The 19,884-nt window shown below is 58.1% G+C and overlaps 1 protein-coding gene and 1 pseudogene across 1 annotated transcript; both read left to right on the forward strand.

Annotated features, from left to right (window-relative positions):
• Positions 1-275: 275 nt before the first annotated feature.
• On the forward strand, positions 276-7,474 carry LOC131569330 (Fc receptor-like protein 2; annotated as a pseudogene).
• Positions 7,475-7,507: 33 nt separating this feature from the next.
• Positions 7,508-18,647, forward strand: LOC131569331 (Fc receptor-like protein 2; the record flags this gene model as incomplete). The annotated part of the gene is made up of 13 exons (XM_058821527.1): positions 7,508-7,583; positions 8,269-8,289; positions 8,378-8,608; positions 8,831-9,085; positions 9,186-9,464; positions 10,114-10,383; positions 10,473-10,775; positions 10,863-10,946; positions 11,315-11,336; positions 11,427-11,506; positions 11,592-11,675; positions 17,809-18,067; positions 18,629-18,647. Coding segments are annotated over 13 exons (1,983 nt in total), but the record flags the coding sequence as incomplete, so codon positions are not given.
• Between the last annotated feature and the right edge of the window lie 1,237 nt (positions 18,648-19,884).

Below are 19,884 nucleotides of genomic sequence, written 5' to 3' on the forward strand. Positions count from 1 at the left end.
TTGACCCCCATTCTCCTGGACACCCATCCTTGGTTCCCCACATCACCTGAGCCCCCTACTCCTGGCAAAAGCATCCGCCACCATGTCTTCAGATAATGCAGCCTTATCTCCAGCCTGTGCCCTGCTTGTGGGCACCCTGCGCCCACCAGGTGCCACCTACACTTGGGGACGGATGTGACCTCGCTTTCTTCCCCTTCATCTGAAACGTTGCCAGCCAGGGGAGCGGTGGCCACAGCAGCGAGTGACAGCCAGTGCACATGGCTGGGGACACCGGGATGGCCGGGAAGGTGGCGCTGCTCCTGTGAGGTGAGTGCCCTGGGCATGGGCCTAACACCCCAGGGATGGGGAGGGGAGGAGGCACAGGGGGGCTGCAGGGTCCCCTGAGGTACCCAATGCCAGCAGAGCCAGTCCATGTTACCCACAGTGGACCTTGGTGTGACTGGGGATGTAGGGTGACTTTGGGGACAGGAAGAGGGAGAAGGAATTTGGGGATGGCAGGACAGGAATGTGGGGACTGGCACCTTTGGGCTCAGGTAGCTTTGGGAATAGGGACAAGGGAACTGGGATGCAGGGACAGAAATGGACAAGAACAGTGACGATGTGGCCATGGGGATGGGATCATGGCGATGGGATCATGAACTGGTGGGCAGCCCCTGGGCCAGCATGTTCTGTGTCCGTGGTGTCCTCATGCTTGGGGTGTCCACTGTGTCCCCATGTTCTGCCTCAGCCCACGATGGCCTCAGTGTCCATGGTCCCAAGGTGTCTGTGCCACAGGGATGTGGTGCACAGGTGGCTGTGACACAGACATGTTCCCCTGCCTCTCCAAATCTTTTGGGGACCACTCTGACACACTTTCCTACAAGAACTGCTTTCCCCAGAGGGACAGTTTGGGGACAGCCACCACACCCCTTGCCCCTGTGCTGTTTTTCCTGCAGTGCTACCCCCACTGAGCCCTGTCCCTTCTCCCTTCCAGCCCAGACCCTCAGCCTTGCTGGTGAGTCCTCGGGGGATGCCATGGCCCCACCCTGCTGTCCCCAGCCCCACACTGGCCCTGGCAGGCTGGTGTCCCCTGTCACCCACAGGTGCTCAGACCACCCAGATCCTGGTGGAGCTCCCCTGGAGGCCGGCTCTGTGGTGGGACCGGGTGACACTCACCTGCCAGGGCTTTTGGACTGCCATTGCCACCACCTGGTAGAAGGATGGACGGCGCTGGGGGCAGGAGGGACCTGACCGCCTCACTGTCACCGAGAGTGGCACCTACACCTGTGACAGACCCAGCACCGGGCGTAGCCCTGCTGTGAGAGTCTTAGATGGTGAGGGGGCTTCAGGTGTCCCCAGGCAGGAACCAGTGGGGACCCCAAGGGCTCTGGATGGTCTCCGCTCCATGGGTCACCTCCTGTGTGGCCAGAGGCTGTCCCCTGCTCTGGTGACAACCCAGAATATCCCACTGTGGGGGAACCCTTTTGGAATTGGGGACCCCTCGTGCACCCAATAGGGGGTCTCAGTGCCATAAGGTACGACAGGACCCCTCTGTCCCCTAGAAGGGCTGGTGTTGCAGGTGCCAGCACGGACGCTGCTGCAGGGGGACACGGTGACACTGCGCTGCAGAAGCTGGCATAACAACACGGTCACCTCGGTGTCATTTTACCATGAGGGAAAGAAACTGGAGGGGCTCCATGATGGCACCGAGCTGTCCCTGTCCCCTCTGCAGCAGCACCTCAGCAGCAACTAGCACTGTGAGGGCCGGGTAAGCAAAGTGGTGTCAAAGTGGAGGGTGTCAAAGAAGGTTACAGTGACAGTACACAGTGAGTGCAACGATGGGGACAGGGAAGCCCAACATCCTCCAAGGATTTCCTAACACTGCCTGAATCCTTCATGCCTCTCTTTACTCCTCCCTGGGTCACCCAAAAAGTCTCTCTTGGTTTCCCCCATGACTGCCCAGTTCCCCCTCCTGATCCCTCATCCCTCTCTTTGTCCTCCCCATCCCTCCCTGGATTCCCCACCCTTTCCAAGGTCCCTGCTCCACCCTCTGCTCTCCCTTCCTTCCATGGGTCCTCCGGCCTATCTATAAACCCCAAATCATTCCCTGAGGCTCCTCAGTCTCTCTTGTGGTTCCTGCCTGGCTCTCTGCACCTTTCCATGGGGTCTCACCATTGTCCCTAGGTCCCAACCTGCCTCCCAGGGTCCCCTTCTGCTCACTGGGATCCTCTCTGCTTCCCTCCAATCCCTTCCTTTCCCTCCCGTGTCTCCCATCCTTCCTGGGTCCCCAATCCCTTCTGTGCCCATCCACAGATGTCCCACTCCCAGGGGTATCCCTGTCAGTGCAGCCACGCGGGGGACAGGTGACACTGGGGGACAGCCTGGTGCTGAGCTGTGAGGTGGCTGTGAGGACAGGTCCCCTGTCCTTCTCCTGGCACCGGGAGGGCTCAGGAGCACTGCTGGGCATCAGCACCCACCTGGAGCTGCACCACGTTGGGGACAATGACAGCGACCAGTACCGGTGCTGGGTCAGCGACGGGGACAGCGTGGCCGAGAGTGATCCCCTGAATGTCACCGTCCTGGGTGAGCGGGACCCTCGGGTTGGGGATGACCCCACCCACAGCACCCCCTTCTCACCTAGCGAGATGCCAGCCCTGTCTCTGTCCCCACAGTGCCTGTCGCCAATGCCACCATCACCCTCAGTCCCCTGTCACACCAGGTGCGTGCAGGTGACAATGTGACCCTGCGCTGCTCACTGCAGGTGGGTTCAGCCCCTGTCACCTTCACCTGGCTGCACAATGGGCAGGAGGTGGCCCAGGATCCCCTCCTGGAGCTCAGAGCCGTCGATGTGGGACATTCAGGCACCTACCAGTGCGTGGCCCCCAACCAGCTGGGACAGGACAGGCACCGTGTGTTCCAGGCACTCAGCCAAGAGCGGGCCCTGGAGGTGACACTTGGCTTGCCCTGGGTCACAGGTGGGGTCACACAGGGTTACTGGGGCGTTCAAGGCCCCTGCAGTTCAGGGTGACCCCAATGTGTCCCCTTCTGTCCCCATCAGTGGCTGTGAATGTCGGCAGGACTCTCCTGTTCCTGCTCCTGCTCCTGGCTGTCATCGGGGGCTGTCACTGGTGGCACCACCGGGGTGAGTGACAATGGGAGGGGAACGAGGTCCTACAGGAACTGGGGGGAAAGCCCCACACACTGGGGGGGTCGTTGGGGCATCACCCAAAGCCCCTGAGCTGGTGGAAACTGAGCCCCCAATGACCTTTGCTTAGGGTGCTCACAGGTTTAGGGGCTTTTTGGAGGGTTCTGGTCTGTCCCAGGAAGGGCCTTGAGGAACTGTGATCTCCTGGGGGCATTTAGGGAGGCGTTGGAGAGTTGTGCAGGGATGTTGAGAGCTCCTCAGGGATCCTGGAGCAGTTTGGAGGCTTCCCTGCATTCCATTCTTGGGGTTCCTTGAGGCTTGAGGGGTGCTCAGGGGTTAAGGGTTCCTGGGGAGGGCGTTGGAGTACCTGGGTGGCTCAGGTGTTCTGAGGCTCCTCAGGGGTGCTTTGAGGTGCAGGGGCCTGGATATCCAGTAGAAATCAGTGTCTGGTGGGGGCTCAGGGCTCCAGTGGGCATTTAAAGGTCCCAGGTGGGGTTGGGGCCCATGGGACACCACGATCCCCCCATCCTCTTTTTGTTGCAGCTCGCAGGAAATCCCAGTACAGGTGAGTGGGGAGTTCCAGCCATGACTCTGCCTGACCCCCTCCCCAGACACCCCTCAGACACCCCCTATTCCCATAGGGCCCACCAAAACCCCCTTATCCCCTGGAGGTGAGGAAAGGGGCTGGACATGAGGGGGCAGGGTGTGACTATGGGGGATGGGTGGGGACATGGGCATGTCATCCATGGGTGTCACACCAAGCTAGGTGTCTCTTCCTGTCCCCCCCAAGGATCCCCAGGTGACCCACGCAGAGCTGCCAGGACCACACAGGCGACTGTAGGACACCAGTGACATCCATGGGAACGTGCTGTGACAATGTGGGACACTGGGAGTCCCCGTCCCATGGCTCCCGTGGTGGCCCATCCTGCCTGGGGTGATGACCATGAGTCAGGGGGGGCTGCCCAGGGCACCCAGTGCTCCCCTTTCCCCCTCCCACTGATCCCAGTACACCCAAGGCTCCCCAGGCTCCTCCCAGTGCCAGGGGACGCTGGACCCATTTCCTTCTTATTTAGTCCAAAATGCATCTTTTTGGTTAAACTGGCAGCGATGGTGTTTGTTCAGCTTTGTTGGGCTTTAGGAATGGGATTCTCCAGTTCTGGATTGCCACTAAAAGCAAGGGGCTGCTGCCCCTTTCCCTACCGTTCCCCATGGAGGCACAAAGATCCCAAAAGTCTTACAGTTCCTGAATCAGCAATGAAAGAACAAAACCAACAGCAACAAGGTTCAGACTCAAAATTGTCACACAAGGAACGATTTCCAGGGAAAGCCACCAACAAAGAACAATCCCCGAACACTTCCCCCCCCATCACGTTTCCTCCACCAGAGGAATCTGGCAGAGCCCTGGACCTTCCTTGCTCTGATGGCCAAAGTGGCCTTCAGGAGGCTCTGGATTCTCTTGTCCCCTGTCCCAAACCCCTCCTCTGCCATGTTCCCCACACGAGGATCTAACAAAGGCCTTGAGGATGTTCCTGAGCCTCCCATTTGCCCAGGGCATTTGGGATCAGGCCATGGCAAAGGGTGAGGTGCCAAAGACAGGAAAAATTTGAAGTCTGGAGACATTTTGGAACAGATCTGTGTGGCAGGGGTGGGTCAGACCTTGCTTTCAGTGAGACAGAGCCCCGTCTTTCCATCATCTGTCAGCCATGGCACACTGGGGACAGCGTGACACTTTGACAAATCCAGCTCCTCAGTAGCCAGGTGACCAGAAGTGTCACCTGGGGAGAGGATCCTTGGTGACACAACTGGCTTAAAAGGCAGAGCATGAGGTAGCCAAGAACCTGACCCTATCTGCTCATGGGGTGTCTGTTGCATCCACGCTGGAACACAGTAGTTGGCAACTCATTTAAATGAGAAATATCTGCCAAGGAAACTGGGAAAACTTCCTGGAATGGAAAGAAACCCATCTCAGAAACTCTTTTTAATTTCAAATGTGTTCTGGCTTCCAGGCCAAAGTGTAGGAAAAGAAATAACAGCTCTTTTCTGGGAAATTAATGAAGCAGAAAAGAACAAACAACACAAACCCAGAAATTTCCCTCCCGCTCAGCGCTGTTAATTTTTCTGGCAGTTACAACCGTGGCCAGCAGGGGCGCCGCAGTGAGAACTCCAGGCCAGCAGGGGGCGCTGCATGGAGCATTCCCGGCCAGCAGGGGGCGCCCCGGTCCAGCTCCATCCCCTCAGGGGCCATGGCGGCCTCGGATGGGAGGCAGGAGGGGAAATCGCTCCTTTTGCAAACTCACGGGCACCAATCACTCCCAGCATCACCACCAGCAGCAGGCAGAAGCCGCCAAGGCAGCAGGTTGGATCCCAGTGCCCACTGGCAGTGTAGCAGTGTCCTGGGGCCAGGCACACGCCCTGCACAACACCTGAGACTGCTCCCCATGATCCCCAATGGAAGGAAGGCAGCACCTGACCCCAGGCAGGTCTCGGGTCCACAGCAGAACCTCTGGTGGCTTTACACCACAATTCCTGCAAACCCTCAGCCTTTTCCTCAGGTGAGGTGGGCACGGATGGAGCAGCTTTGGAGACCCCTGGAATCCACACAGGATCACTCCCCACAGCCCCACCACGGCCACGGGTAGAGCCACTGACCGATACTTCCACACTTTTCTCTCTATTTTTGTGGACAAAGTCAGAATCTAAGCATTCTTTCCATGAGGTTCCTCAAGGCTGCAGATTTTGTTCAAGAAGGAGGTTCCCAGGAAGGTTGTTGGCATATTGTTGTGCGATTTTCAGTAATTTTGACGTTCTCTCAGTCCCTTACCAGGAGCAACACATGATCAATTGCTGAATTTCCAGGCTGGTTCCCCCACAGCTGCCCCTGCCGGGGGGGTTTCCAGCCAGCCCTGCTCTGAAAACCATCAAAGGCCCTCACAGAGCCACTGCTTGAGCTGTCTTTGAGTTTTGTGCTTCATGCAGAGCTGTGCAAACCACAGGCAGCCCTTTTCCGCCCCCACAGAATTCTCACCTCTGCAGCAGCTCTAAAGCTGCCAGAATCAAAGCCAAGGGGACAATGGGGACCCTCAGGTCCTGGCTGCCACCTGGGGCTGGCTAGAGCAGGACTGGGCAATGGCCATCCCTGTGCAGTGGGGCTGGGCCATGGCTGGGCCCCACCATTTGGATGGTCACTGGCTTCAAGGAGCAGGAGTTTGGGGCCTCCTTCCTGCTCTGGGTTCCATTCCCCAGCTGCTCTTGCTGGCTCAGATCCAGCAGGGGACGAGCAAGAAGGAGAAGTCTGGACCCCCCCAAAGCTGTCAAGCTGCATGACCAGACTCTCTTCTCCAGCATGTGTCCCCCCTGGGACAGGATCCCCCCAGGACAGGAGCCCCCTGGATGTGCCCCCTAAGGACAGAACCCTTCCCCCCCATGTGAGAAAGATTTCAAATGGCCTTTTCCTTCTTCTGCAGGAGACAGAAAGTGAAAGTGTTGGGGGGTAAAAGCTGCACTCCCCCAACCCCCACAGCCTCCCCAGCCCTCCCTGCAGTCCCCTCACCCCTGCTTCCCCCACTCTGGCCTTCCCCCAGCCTGGGCTTCCCCCACTCTGGCCTTCCCCCAGCCTGTTCCCTGCTCCAGGTGCCCCCAAGGACCATCAAGGCACGAACTGGGCGGTTGTGAAATTGAGGGGTAAAATGATGGAAATGGAATAAAGAGAGGGAAAAATCACTGGAGGCTGGGGAACACAGACCCAGAGCAGCTCAGAATCTCTCTGGGGTGACACCCTGGACACCGGCACCATGTGGGGGTGATGCTGGCTCTGGATCACCCCAAAATCTGAAGTACCCAGGGAAGGAGCTGCAACCCATGGGCTCACCCAGTCACTGCCCATCCCTGCCACCCCCATTCCCCTGGGAATGGAAACATCGGACCTCCATTCCTTATGTCCCACTCTCTCTGCAGCCCCCATCCCAACACTGACATTCCCTATGATCTACATGGCCCAGCACCCCATTCCCAAAGAACCCCTTCTTCTTCATTCCAGCCCCTGAAATCTTCCTAGGACCCACGAATCTCCCATCAAATGAACTGAAATCCTTGGAGCCCACATTCCCCCGGGACTCCCATCCCTGAGTCCCCCCAGGTATGGAGATGCTCATTCCAATGGAACCCCCATTGCTGGATATTCCCCCTCCTCAGGACCCCATTTACAAGTGACCCCATTCCTGCCTCCCCAAAACCACCAAATTCCCAATTCCAGGGAACCCCATGACCCATTTTGTCCCACCCACCCGTGTCCCCAGCCTGTCCCCACCCTGCCCCCACCAAGGGCCACCTACGCACGAGGTCAAGAAGTGACCTCGCTTCCTTCCCCTTCATCCGAAGAGCCACCAGCCAGGGGAGCGGTGGCCACAGCAGCGAGTGACAGCCAGTGCACATGGCTGGGGACACCGGGATGGCCGGGAAGGTGGCGCTGCTCCTGTGGGGTGAGTGCCCTGGGCACAGGCCAGACACCCTGGGGATGGGGAGGGAAGGGGGCACAGGGGTCTGTGGGGTCGCCTGAGGCCCCCATTGCCAGAAGAGCCAGTCCATGTTACCCACAGTGGAACTGGGTGTGACTCGGGATGTAGGGTGGCTTTGGGGACAGGAAGAGGGGGCGGGAATTTGGTGATGGGGATGGGGATGGGGAGACAGGAATGTGGGAAGTGGCACCTTTAGGGTCAGGCAGATCCGGGGATAGGGACAAGGGAACTGGGATGCAGGGACAAGAACCATGAGGATGTGGCCATGGGCATGGGATCATGGGGATGGGATCATGAGTTGGTGGGGCCGACGGGGGCCAGCATGGGCTGAGTCCATGGTGTCCTCATGCCTGAGGTGTTCTCAGTGTCCCCATGTTCTGCCTCAACCCGGGGTAGCCTCGGCGTCCCTGTTCCCAAGGTGTCTGTGCCACATAGATGTGGTACACGGGTGGCTGTGACACAGACATGTCCCCCTGCCTGTCCAGACTTTTGGGGACCACCCACACACTTTCCCACAAGAGCATCTGTCCCCATGGGGACACTTTAGGGACAGCCACCACACTCTGTGCCCCGTGTGCCTCGGTCCCCATGGTGACACCGCCACTGAGCCCTGTCCCTTCTCCCTTCCAGTCCAGACCCTCGGCCTCGCTGGTGAGTCCTCAGGGGATGCCATGGCCCCACCCCGCTGTCCCCAGCCCCACACTGGCCCTGGCAGGCTGGTGTCCTCTGTCACCCGCAGGTGCCCAGACCACCCAGCTCCTGGTGGAACCCTCCTGGAGGCCAGCAGTAGTGTGGGACCGGGTGACACTGACCTGCCAGGGCTCGGGGACTGCCGGTGCCACCACCTGGTACAAGGACCGGAAGCGTTGGAGGCAGGAGGGACAGGACCGCCTCACTGTCACCAAGAGTGGCATCTACACATGTGACAGACCCGGAACTGGGCACAGCCCCCCCTTGACAGTCTTAGATGGTGAGGGGAGACTTTTAATGATCATGGGGGCCCCAGAGCGGTCAGGGTGGGCTCCATTCCGTGGATGGCCTCACACCCCTCGTGTGACAAGAGCCTGTGCCCTGCACACAGGGACATCCCAGTGCACCCCAGAGCACCCCAGAGCACCCGCATGTCCCCGGTGCTATGGGCACCCACCTCAGAACAGTCTCATCAGTGAGATGTGACCTTCCTGTCCCACAGACCAGCTGGTGCTGCAGGTGCCAGCACAGGAACTGCTGGAGGGGGACACCTTGACACTGCGCTGCCGGTGCCGGCAGGAAAACCATCTCACCAGGGTGCAATTTTATCAGGACAAGAAGGATCTCAGGAGGTCCCTCAAGGGGACTGTGCTGTCCCTTTCACCTCTGCAGCTGCACCACAGTGGCCACTATAGATGTGAGGGCTTGGTGGGGTCCTGGCAGTCACGGTCAGCAGCAGTGACAGTGACAGTGCATGGTGAGCACCCCCACGGCTGCAACTCCAATATCTTGACACCCCCAAAGCCCATTCCCAGTGCACTCAGACTCAGAGTCCTCACCTCTCCTCTCCTTCCCAGAGCTCTTCTCGGTCCCAGAGCTGGAGGGTCCCCGCGAGCTCTCTGTGGGGTCCCCCCTGACTCTCAGCTGCCTCAGCACCCCCAACAACCTGCGGCCCGGAGCCCCCCTCCTGTACGTGTTCTACCGGGATGGGCAGGTGGTGGGGGGCCAACAGGGGTCCCCGCAGCTGCTGGTGCCCGCTGTGGGGGTCTCCCACTCAGGGAATTATGGCTGTGAGGTGCACTCCCAGGGGGGGACCGTGCGGAAGAGCAGCAACCGGCTCTTCGTCACGGTGTGCAGTGAGTGTGGGGATGGGCACGGGGAGCCCTCACTGCCTCCTCGGGTGTCCCGCCTGGGTACCTCCATTACTACCCTATTCTCCCCATCCCCATTCTCACATCCCTCCCCATACCCCACAGAGGCCTCAGATCCCCCACACTGACTGGCACCCTCCAGCCCTCCCTGACGCCTGCTCTGGGGCACCCAAACTTTTCCAGATCCTCCCCTGGCTCCCCCCATCCTCTCTCGGGTGTCTCCCCAGGACCCCCAGCCCGTACATGGGTACCCTCATCCTTCCCTGGTGCATTTTCAGTGTCCTGCCATCCCTGCCCCGGGTTGCTCCTAAGGTCCCCCCATTCCTGGCTTGTGTTTCCTGCCATCCTTCGTTGGGTCCCCTCCCTCATCCCTGGGTCCCTCCACCCCTCTCTGAGGTCTCTGCACATTGCCCAAGTCTCACCATCCCCTCCCAAGTTCCCAGTACCCTTCCTGGTGTTGCCCATCTCCCTCTCCAGGTGTTCCCTCCCTGACCCCCTTATCATCTCTCGGGGTTCCTTTCTAAGCCCCCCTCCCCCAATCTCGGCACCCCCTCTCCCTCACTGGAATTCCCCTGCCCCTCCTTGACACCCCCCCGGGTCCCTCACTGTCCCCTGGTGTCCCACTCTCCTGCAGGGGTCCCGCCCTCGGGGGTGTCCCTGTCAGCGCAGCCCCCTGGGGGACAGGTGGCACTCGGGGACCGACTGGTGCTGAGCTGTGAGGTGGCCATAGGGACAGGTCCTCTAACCTTCTCCTGGCAACGGGAGGGCTCGGGGGCACTGCTGGGCACTGGCCCCCGCCTGGAGCTGCGCCACATTGGGGACAATGACAACGGCCAGTACCGGTGCCGGGTCAGTGACGGGAACAGCGTGGCTGAGAGTGACCCCCTGAATGTCACCGTTCTGGGTGAGCAGGACCCTCGGGCTGGGTATAACCCCACCCACAGCACCCCCATCCCACCTCGCCCAGTGCCAGCCTTGTCTCTGTCCCCGCAGTCCCCGTGGCCAATGCCACCATCACTCCCGGCCCCCTGGAACACCAGGTGCATGCAGGGGACAACGTGACCCTGTGCTGCTCACTGCAGGTGGGCTCAGCCCCTGTCACCTTCACCTGGCTGCACAACGGGCAGGAGGTGTCCCGGAGTCCCCTCCTGGAGCTCAGGGACATCGATGTGCGACATTCGGGCACATACCAGTGCGTGGCCACCAACCAGCTGGGACAGGACAGGCACCGCGTGTTCCGGGCACTCAGTCAGGAGCTGGCCCTGGAGGTGACAGCTGGCTCACCCTGGGTCACAGGTGGGGTGACACAAGTGAGGTCACCAGGGAGTACAGGACCCCTGGGGTGATGGGTCACCCTGATGTGTCCCCCTCTGTTTCTTGCAGTGGCCGCAGGGGTCAGTGGGGCCCTTTTGTTCCTGCTCCTGCTCGTGGGTGTCATTGTGACCTGGCACCGATGGCACAGTGTGGGTGGGTGACAATGGGGGCATGGGGGTTCCAGCGTGCTGTAGAGGCCCACAGAATTGGAGAAACCATAGGGAAATACCCACAGCACGACAATTGTGACTTTGGCTAGAGGTCTTGTAGGGTTTTAGGAGGTGCTGGATGGTCCTGCAGGGATGTTGGGGATTCTTTCTAAGGCCTTGGGAGTTTTTGGGGAAGTCTCTGTCCCTCCTGGGATTTGGGTTCTTGAGTGTGAGTTGTCTGGGGACACTGGGGAGGCTCATAGATTCTGGGGGGCTTCAGGGATACTTGGAGGTCTTGAAGGGGTCCAGGAAGCCTGAGAGGGTTCAGGGCCCTTGCACCCCACAGTCACTCCTCCCCTGCTTCCATTGCAGCCACCAGGAAGCAGCAGGAAAGGTGAGTGGGGGCCTCAAACCATATTCTCCCATTTTACCCCAACCCCCAAGACCTCCCATCCCCTCCCCCACATCCCCTTTATTCCCTCAGGGCCCTCCCGGATCCCCCGGCTCCCCCAGAGGAGTGGGAGGTGCTGTACACCCAGGTCATGGTCACCAAGAGGGCAGGGGGTGAGTACGGGGGCGACAAACGCAGAGGGACACATCACCCACGAGTGCCACCCCACCCAGATCCCATAGCCCGTGTCTCTCGCAGTGTCGCCCCGTGCCACCACACTCCAGGATCCCCAGGTGACCTACACGGAGCTGCAGGGACCCCAGGGGCGACCACGGGAACCCGGTGACATCTGTGGGAATGTGCTGTGACACTGGGAGGACACTGTGGGCCCCCACCCATGGGCACCCACTCGTGTGTGTGCTGCCAGTAAAAACTGCCCCTCTGCCTCCCTCTGGGGGCACAAGGATCCCAAAGGGCTGAAAGAACAATTTCCTGAAACAGCAACGAGAGAGAATAAAACCAACAGCAACAGCAACAAGGTTCAGACTCCAAATGGTCACACAAGGAAATATTTCCAGGGAAAGCACCCAAAAAGGGACAAAACCCAAACACTCGCCCAAGCACGTTTCCTCCACCAGAAGAACCTGGCAGGGCTCTGGACCTTCCTTGCTCTGATGGCCAAAGTGGCCTTCAGGAGGTTCTGGATTCTCTTGTCCCTTGTCCCAAACCCCTCCTCTGCTGTGTTCCCCACACGAGGATGTCACAAAGGCCCTGTGGGGGTTCCAGAGCCTCCCCTTTTGCCAGGGCAGTCGGGTTCAGGCCATGGTACATGGTGGGGTGTCAGAGACAGGAAAAGTTTCATGTCTGAAGACATTTTATGTGTTGCACACATAAAATGTCTTCACACCTCTGTCTTGCACCCCTATGTGTTGCAGGGGTGGGTCAGGTCCTGCATTTGGTGAGACAGGGCTCCATCTTTCCATCAGTCTGTCAGCTGTGGCACTCTGGGGACAGTGTGATGCTCTACCAAAGCCAGCTCCGGAGTGGCCAGGTGACCAGAAGTGCCATCTGATGAGAAGGCCCTTGGTGGCCCAACTGGCTTAAAAGGCAGAGCATGAGGTGCCCAAGTCCCTGATCCTGTCCCTTCTTGGGGTGTCTGTCGCATCCAAGCGGGAACCCAGGAGTTGGCAACGCATTTAAATGAGAAATATTTGCCAAGGAAAGTGAGAATGTACCTGGAATGGAAAGAAGACCCATCTCTAAATTTCTTTTAATTTCCAAGATTATGGGGATACCAAAGTGTTGGAGAATGAATAACAGCTTTTTACTGGGAAATTTATAAACCAGAATAGAACAAACAACACAAACCCAGAACTTTCCCTCCCGCTCAGCGCTTGTTGTTTTTTTTTGCAGTTATAACCGCGGCCAGCAGGGGGCGCTGCAGGGAGCACTCACGGCCAGCAGGGGGCGCCCCGGCCCAGCTCCATCCCCTCAGGGGCCATGGAAGCCTCGGACGGGAGGCAGGAGGGGAAATCGCTCCTTTTGCAAACTCACGGCCACCAATCACTCCCGGCACCACCACCGGAGTCAGGCACATGCCCTGAGCAACACCTGAGACTGCTCTCCATGATCCCGAATGGAAGGAAGTCAGCACCTGACCCCAGGCAGGTCTCAGGTCCACAGCAGCACCTCTGGTGGCTTTACACCACAATTCCTGCAAACCCTGAGCCTTTCACTCAGGTGAGGAGGCCAGGGATGGAGAAGTTTTGGGGAAACCTGGAATCCACACGGGTCACTCCACAGAGGTCCAACACAGCTGTGGGCATGGCCCCTGCTTGGTATTTCCACACTTCATCCTCTTATCTGGCAGACACATCCCAAACCCAAACATTCTTTCCATGAGGTTCCAGAAGGCTGCAGGTTTTGTTAAAGAAGTAGGGTCCAGGTCAGGATGTTGAGCAGAATGTTGTGGATTGTGCAGTAGTTTTGTGGTTCCCTCTGTCCCTTACGAAGAGGAACAAATGATCAATTGCCACATTTCCGGGCTGGTTCCCTCACAGCTGCCCCTCCCAGGGGGTGGTTTCCAGCCAGCCCTGCTCTGAAAACCATCAAAGGCCCTCCCAGAGCCAATGCTTGGGCTGCCTTTGGAGTTTGTGCTTCTTGCAGTGCTGGGCAAACCACTGGCAGGCCTTTGTCCCCACACAGAATTCTCACCTCTGCTCCAGGAGCTTCACAGACCCAGAACCCCTCGGAATCTGTTTTGGGTGACCCGCAGGCTGCCGACGCCTTGTGGGGGCTGTGCTGGGCTCTGGATCACCCAAAATCTGAGGCTCCCAGGGAAGGAGCTGAGACCCATGGGCCCACCCAGCCACTGCCCGTCCCTGGCACCTCCATTCCCCTGGAAATCAAATCATGGGTACCCCATTTCTTATGTCTCCCCCTCTCTGGAACCCATATCCCAGTACTCACATTCCCCAGGATCTTCATGGCCCAGGATACCTCATTCCCAAGGAACCCTCTGCTGTTCATCCCATCCCTAAAATTCCCTTCCCACAGGACCTTGATTTTCACAGGACTCCCATTCCCACAGGATCCCCCATTCCCCCACCATCCCCATACCATCACCCCAAATCCCCGGAACTCATGTTCCTCTGGCACTCCCATCCCTGTGACCCCTCAGCTGTGGGGACCCCCATTCCCAGTGACTCTAACTCCTCAGCACCCCCGTTCCCAGGGACACCATCCCTGGGACCCCCCATTCCCCTGGACACACATCCCCACATCCACAAACCCCCTGAGACCTCACTCCTGGAGACCCCATGTCCCACTGTGTCCCACCCAGCTTTGTCCCCATCCTGTCCCCACCCTGCCCACAGCATGTCCCCAGCTTGTGGCAACCCTAATCCCACCAGGTGCCACCTACGCATGAGGGTGAGACCTGACCTTGCTTCCTTCCCCTTTGGCCATAGAGCCACCAGCCAGGGGACAGCCACCTCAGGAGTGAGTGACAGCCAGTGCACATGGCTGGGGACACCAGGATGACTGGGAAGGTGGCGCTGCTCCTGTGGGGTGAGTGCCCCGGGCAAGGGCCTGACATCCCGGGGATGGGGAGGTGAGGGGGCAGAGGGGGCTGTGGGGTCCCCTGAGGTCCCCAATGCCAGCTGGGCATGGAGCCCAGTGTGACCAGAGTTTTGGGGTAGCTTTGGGGACAGAAACAGGAGACAGGAATGTGGGGACAGGGAGATGAAGATGTGGGAACAAGGATATGGCAGAAGGAACCTTGGGGCTGGGGCAGCTGTGGGGACCAGGACAGGAACACAGGAATGCAGGGACAGGGACAAGGGGACAAACACCATGTTGGTGGGCCATGGGGACACGTGCCCTCAGAAATGGACCATGGGCACAGGGCCATGGGGATGTGGCTGTGAGGCTGGCAGGGGTGACCTGTCCCAGCACAGGGTCTCCATGCCTGAGCAAGGGTTGGCTGCTGTGTCCCTGTCCTCAAGACATCTGTGCCACACCATTGCCCCCACTGAGACCTTTCGGGAACAGCCCCACACTCCATGCCCCCGTGCTACTGTCCCTGGAGTGTCACCCTCACCCAGCCCTGCCCCTTCTCCCTTCCAGCCAAGACCTGCACTCCTTTTGCAAACTCACAACCACCAATCGCTCCCGGCACCACCACCGGCAGCGGGCAGAAGCTGCCAAGGCAGCAGGTTGGATCCCAGTGCCCACTGGCAGTGTAGCAGTGTCCCAGGGTCAGGCACATGCCCTACCCAACACCCATGAGCGCTCTCCATGATCCTGAATGGAAGGAAGGCAGCGCCTGATCTCAGGCTCATCTCGGGTCCACAGTAGCACCTCTGGTAGCTTTACACCCCAATTCCTGTAATCCCTCAGGCTTTCACTAAGGTGAGGAGGGCAGGGATGGAGCAGCTTTGGGGAAACCTGGAATCCACACAGGATCACTCCCTACAGCCCCACCACAGCTGTAGCCAGAGCCACAGCTTGATATTTCCACACTTTTCCCTCTTGTCTGGCAACCACAGCCAAAAGCCAAACACTCTTCCCAGGCCATTCTAAAAGGCTTCATGTTTGAAGCAGGAAGTAGGAGGGAACTGGTCAGGTCGTTGAGCAGATTCTTGCGGGATATGCAAGGCTTTTGGGGCTATCTCAGACCCTTGCTGCAAGGGACAAAATTATCAATTGCTGCATTTCTGGACTGGTTCTCTTACAGCTGCAGTTAGAGGGGGTTTTTCCAGCTAGTCCTGCTCTGAAAACCATCAAAGACCCTCCCAGAGCCACTGCTTGGGCTCCTTCTTGGTTTTGTGCTTCTTGCAGAGCTGAGCAAACCACAGACAGGCTTTTTTCTCCCACAGAATTCTCACCTCTGCAGCAGCTCTAAAGCTGCCAGAATCAAAGCCAAGAAGGCAAGGAGGGACCCTCAGGTGCTGGCTGCCACCTGGGACTGGCCAGAGCAGGGCTGGGCAATGGCCATCCCTGTGCAGTGGAGCTGGGCCATGGCTGGGCCCCAGCCTTGGATGGCCACCCCAACAACATCAGCCACTCCACAATACTTTCCACTATCTGAACAACATCACAATATTTATTCAACAGTATAATCAATAATGTAATATCAATTCATATAATATCCAGTAAAAGTCAACTTCCATTAACTTGTTTCTCATAATACATACCAGTAAAGAACTGTTATTCCTGTTCCCACATCTTTACCTAAAAGCCCTGTAATTTCAAAATTATAATAGTTCAGAGAGAATGGGGTGGTATTTTCCATTCCAAGGGAGGTTCCCCCCTTGTTCAGCTTCCTTGTCAGAGCTGAACAAAGAAACACCATTTCTGCCAGTTTAACCAAAGAGCTGCATTTTTGTCCCAGGAGCAGGGTACCAGGTCCTGTGCCCCCTTGGAACTGGGAAGGGCACCAGTAAGCCACCTCATTGGGAGCACTAGGAGGGGGACTGCAGAGCCACTAAGCACACTAGGGTTAAGAAGATCAAATCTGATTTGGATTTATGTCTCAACATACGCTACACATGATGTGAAAAATGTCTCTGTGGTTGTACAAGTGCTGGGAACCCTGTCCCTTGCAAGGCTTCACATAACAGACGATCAGGGGAGAGAAAGCTTCAGTGATCGGGTGTCATGGGGTGACAGCCTTTATCCCAATATCATGTGTTGTGTCTGGCAGCTGTGCCTTTTCTCTCTTCCCCCCACCCCGGCCGTCTTGCTGCGGCGGGGCGGGGAAGAGAGGAGGGAGTGTGACCGGGCACTTTTGCTTTTGGCTTTTGGCTGCTTGGCTTGGCTAGCTGCTTGCTTGCTTGCTTTCTGCTTTCTGCGCTGTTTTTTTTTTCCTTTTCTTTCGTTCCCTCTTTTCTTACCCTCCCCTGAATATACTGGACCGGCTCCGGACCTGACCTGAGACGTCCAGGACCCTCCCCGGAGTTTGCGAGAGAAGCTCAGCGCCCTTCACAACACAGCCTGGTTTCTTTGCTTTTCTTGTGTTGGGGAGTGTTCTTTTGTTACTTGTAAATAAATAGGTTTTGTTTTCCACTTTGCTCCTCCGAGAAATTCCTTCCCGAACCCGGTATTGGGGGAGGGGTGGTTGGAGGTTTGTTTTGTTTTGGGGGACTCCCTTTTGGAGATTTCCCCTAATTTGTCCTAAACCAGGACATCAGGCTATGAGTGACCCCCACTGGCTGGTGGGACAGATGCCCGAGGAAAAATATCTATGAAAAAATGCCCCAGAAATCAGGCTGTGGGAGGAGCCTTTGCCAATAAAAGCAGCTAGCTGTGTCACAACAGGAGTGTTTTGCTTTGGGTTTCTTGCAGGGATCAGGGGCTCGCTCGGAGGGCCAGTTTGGCCCTCCTCCCCTGTGGGATTGACATTCTCTGAACCTGAGAGAAGCAGTGAGAGAAGCAAAGAATGATCCAAACAATTATCATCTCATTTTCTGCTCCTGTGTTGTACACACGTGGAATGCATGGTGGAAGATTGTTTACCTGAAGGGAATTGGTGATTGGATTCTGGTGTGAGTGTTTTGATTCACTGACCAGCTGAATCCAGGTGTATGTGTGTGTGGGGGGACTGTTGGCTGACAGTCATGAGATTGTGTGCAGTGGATGCAGTTGAGTGCTTGGCAGATTCAGTTTAGATGTAATGTAATATAATATAGAATAATGCAGTATCATAAAGTACTTAATTAGCCTTCTGATAAGATGAAGTCAGATGCATCATTCCTCCCAGCAGTTGGGCAAAAATATCACTGATACTTCCCCACTTGCCTTTTCCTCCAGGTGCTCGTTCTTCCCTGTCCACACCCATTCTTCCCTGCTTCGCTGCTTCCATGAGGCAGCTCATTCCTGCTCCTCCTGGACATTCCTTCATTGCTTTCCCCGATGGAGCGGATGCTGCCTGCACCCCCCACCACCTCTGCCGTGTTTCCCGTGCTGCCCACAGCACCGAGCCTGCTGCACCTGCCCACCGCAGCCCCAGCCCGCGGCAGCCAGCCCAGAGCCACCAGTGCCGCAGCACCAGCCCGCAGCCAGCCCGCAGCAGCCAGCCTGCAGCCATCGCTCGCCCATGCCAGAGACACGCAGGTGCCGTCCTTGGGAATCACGCCCAGCCACTCACAAAGGCCATGTGGGCTCGCCCTGGCTTGCAGCACACATACTCCATCTGCCCAGCTGATGCCCACAGAGCGCCCGAGCTTCTTGCGGTAATGCTGTCCTGTCTTCTGTTTCTCTCTCTACCCTTGTCCCTTTCTACTCCCTTCTCTCCACATTCAGTAAGAACACTTACCCTCCTTTATCAATAAACAGTTCTCTGATATAATATTGCCATCTTTGTGCTTCATTTTCATATGAGAAACCTTTCAGCAAGAATCTTCCCTGACTCCCACTTTTCCAGTGGGATGGGACAGGGGTAGTGGGAGGGGGAATGGGGAAGCCCTGGGTGCGCTGCAAGCACAGTAGTGGGGAGAGAATGGGGCAGACCCTGAGGGTACTTGGGCACTTGGATGGGGCTGGGGAGCCCCTGCAGGTACCATCAAAGGGATGGAGGAGTACTGGGGGGTACTGGGAGAGGAAATGGGGAGCACAGGGTGCCCTGTGTAGCCTTCCCCTGACCCATGACCACCTCCCTTGGAAGGATGGGTAATCACGGGAGCAATGGAGGAAGCACTCCCAGTGTCACCCAGTGCCTCCCGCTTCCCAGAGCATCACAAATTTTGGTGTAGATTGTCATAGATGTCACTGGGTTCCCACGGTTGTCTTTGCAGCTCCACGTACGTCGCCTGAGGATCCTCCACTGGGAGTGCCAGTGGGTCTGGGGGGGCCCTGTGGGAATAAGGGGGTGTGGGAAAGAGGATGGAAGGTGCTGGGAGTTTGGGTAAAAGGTGTATCATGACTGGAGGCTGCACTCACCTTTCCTGGTGCTTCCTGGCATCTGCAAAGGAAAATTGGAGGGGTGACTTTGGAGACCCAGGGGCTCCCATCCACCCTTGGCATTGCTGAACCACCACCAGACACACAATTCTCCCCAGGCACCCCAGTATCCCTGATGCCCTCCCAATATCCCTGACCCACCCCACTTGCACCAACACCCTGAGCCCCCAGAACCACGAGCCTGGCAGGAGGGGACCCCTGATAGAACCCCCAACATCCCTGCAGGACCCTCCAACAGCTCTGAGCCATGGTCACTGGGGGCTCAGCCCCTCCCAAGCCAGGGGCTGTGGGTGCCGCCCTAGGGCCCCCCTTCTCTGGGGGCCTTCACACCCCTCTCCATGACCCCCATCCCTCGTTGTCACCCACCCACACAGTGCCACCGGTGCTAGGCCACAATGACACCCACGAGCAGGAGCAGGAACAAAATGGCCCCACTGGCCCCTGCGGCCACTGCAAGAAACAGAGGGGGACACATCAGGATCACCCATCACCCCAAGGGTCCTGTGCTCCCTGGTGACCCTGAGTGACCCCACCTGTGTCCCTGTGTGTCCCTGTGTCTGGCGGTGTCACCTCCAGGACACTGGGGGTGATGATGGCATTGTCCACGGGCACTGCGGGGACACAGAAAGGGCTGAGAGCACAGGGAGGGGCTGGCAGCTGATGTGGGGGGATAGGGACAGGAGGATGGGTGTGGTGGTGGATGTTGGAGATGGGGTCATATCGCGGAGGAGTGAGGGGACCCAGGGCAGATGTGGGGAGACAAAAGAAATATTTCAGGGTGACATGGAGGTGCCCAACCAGAGGACCTGGGGGCTCTCTGGGCACTCCTCATGCCCATCCCCGCACTCACTGGGCACCGTGATGCAGAGTCGAGTGCTGCTGTTCGGCATGGCCCCACCCTCGGAGATGGAATTCTTCGAGGAGAAGCCCCCCATAGTGGGCACCAGCAGCTGCAAGGACACCTGCGGGCCCCCCACCCCCTGCCCGTCCCGGTAGAACACGTGCAGGAGGGGGGCTCGGGGCCACAGGGGGCTGGGGGTGCTGAGGCAGCTGAGAGTCAGGGGGGACTCGACGGTGGGCTCAGGGAGAC

This window comes from Ammospiza caudacuta, chromosome 30 (assembly GCF_027887145.1).
Source record: "Ammospiza caudacuta isolate bAmmCau1 chromosome 30, bAmmCau1.pri, whole genome shotgun sequence".
NCBI classification, from domain to species: Eukaryota; Metazoa; Chordata; class Aves; order Passeriformes; family Passerellidae; genus Ammospiza; species Ammospiza caudacuta.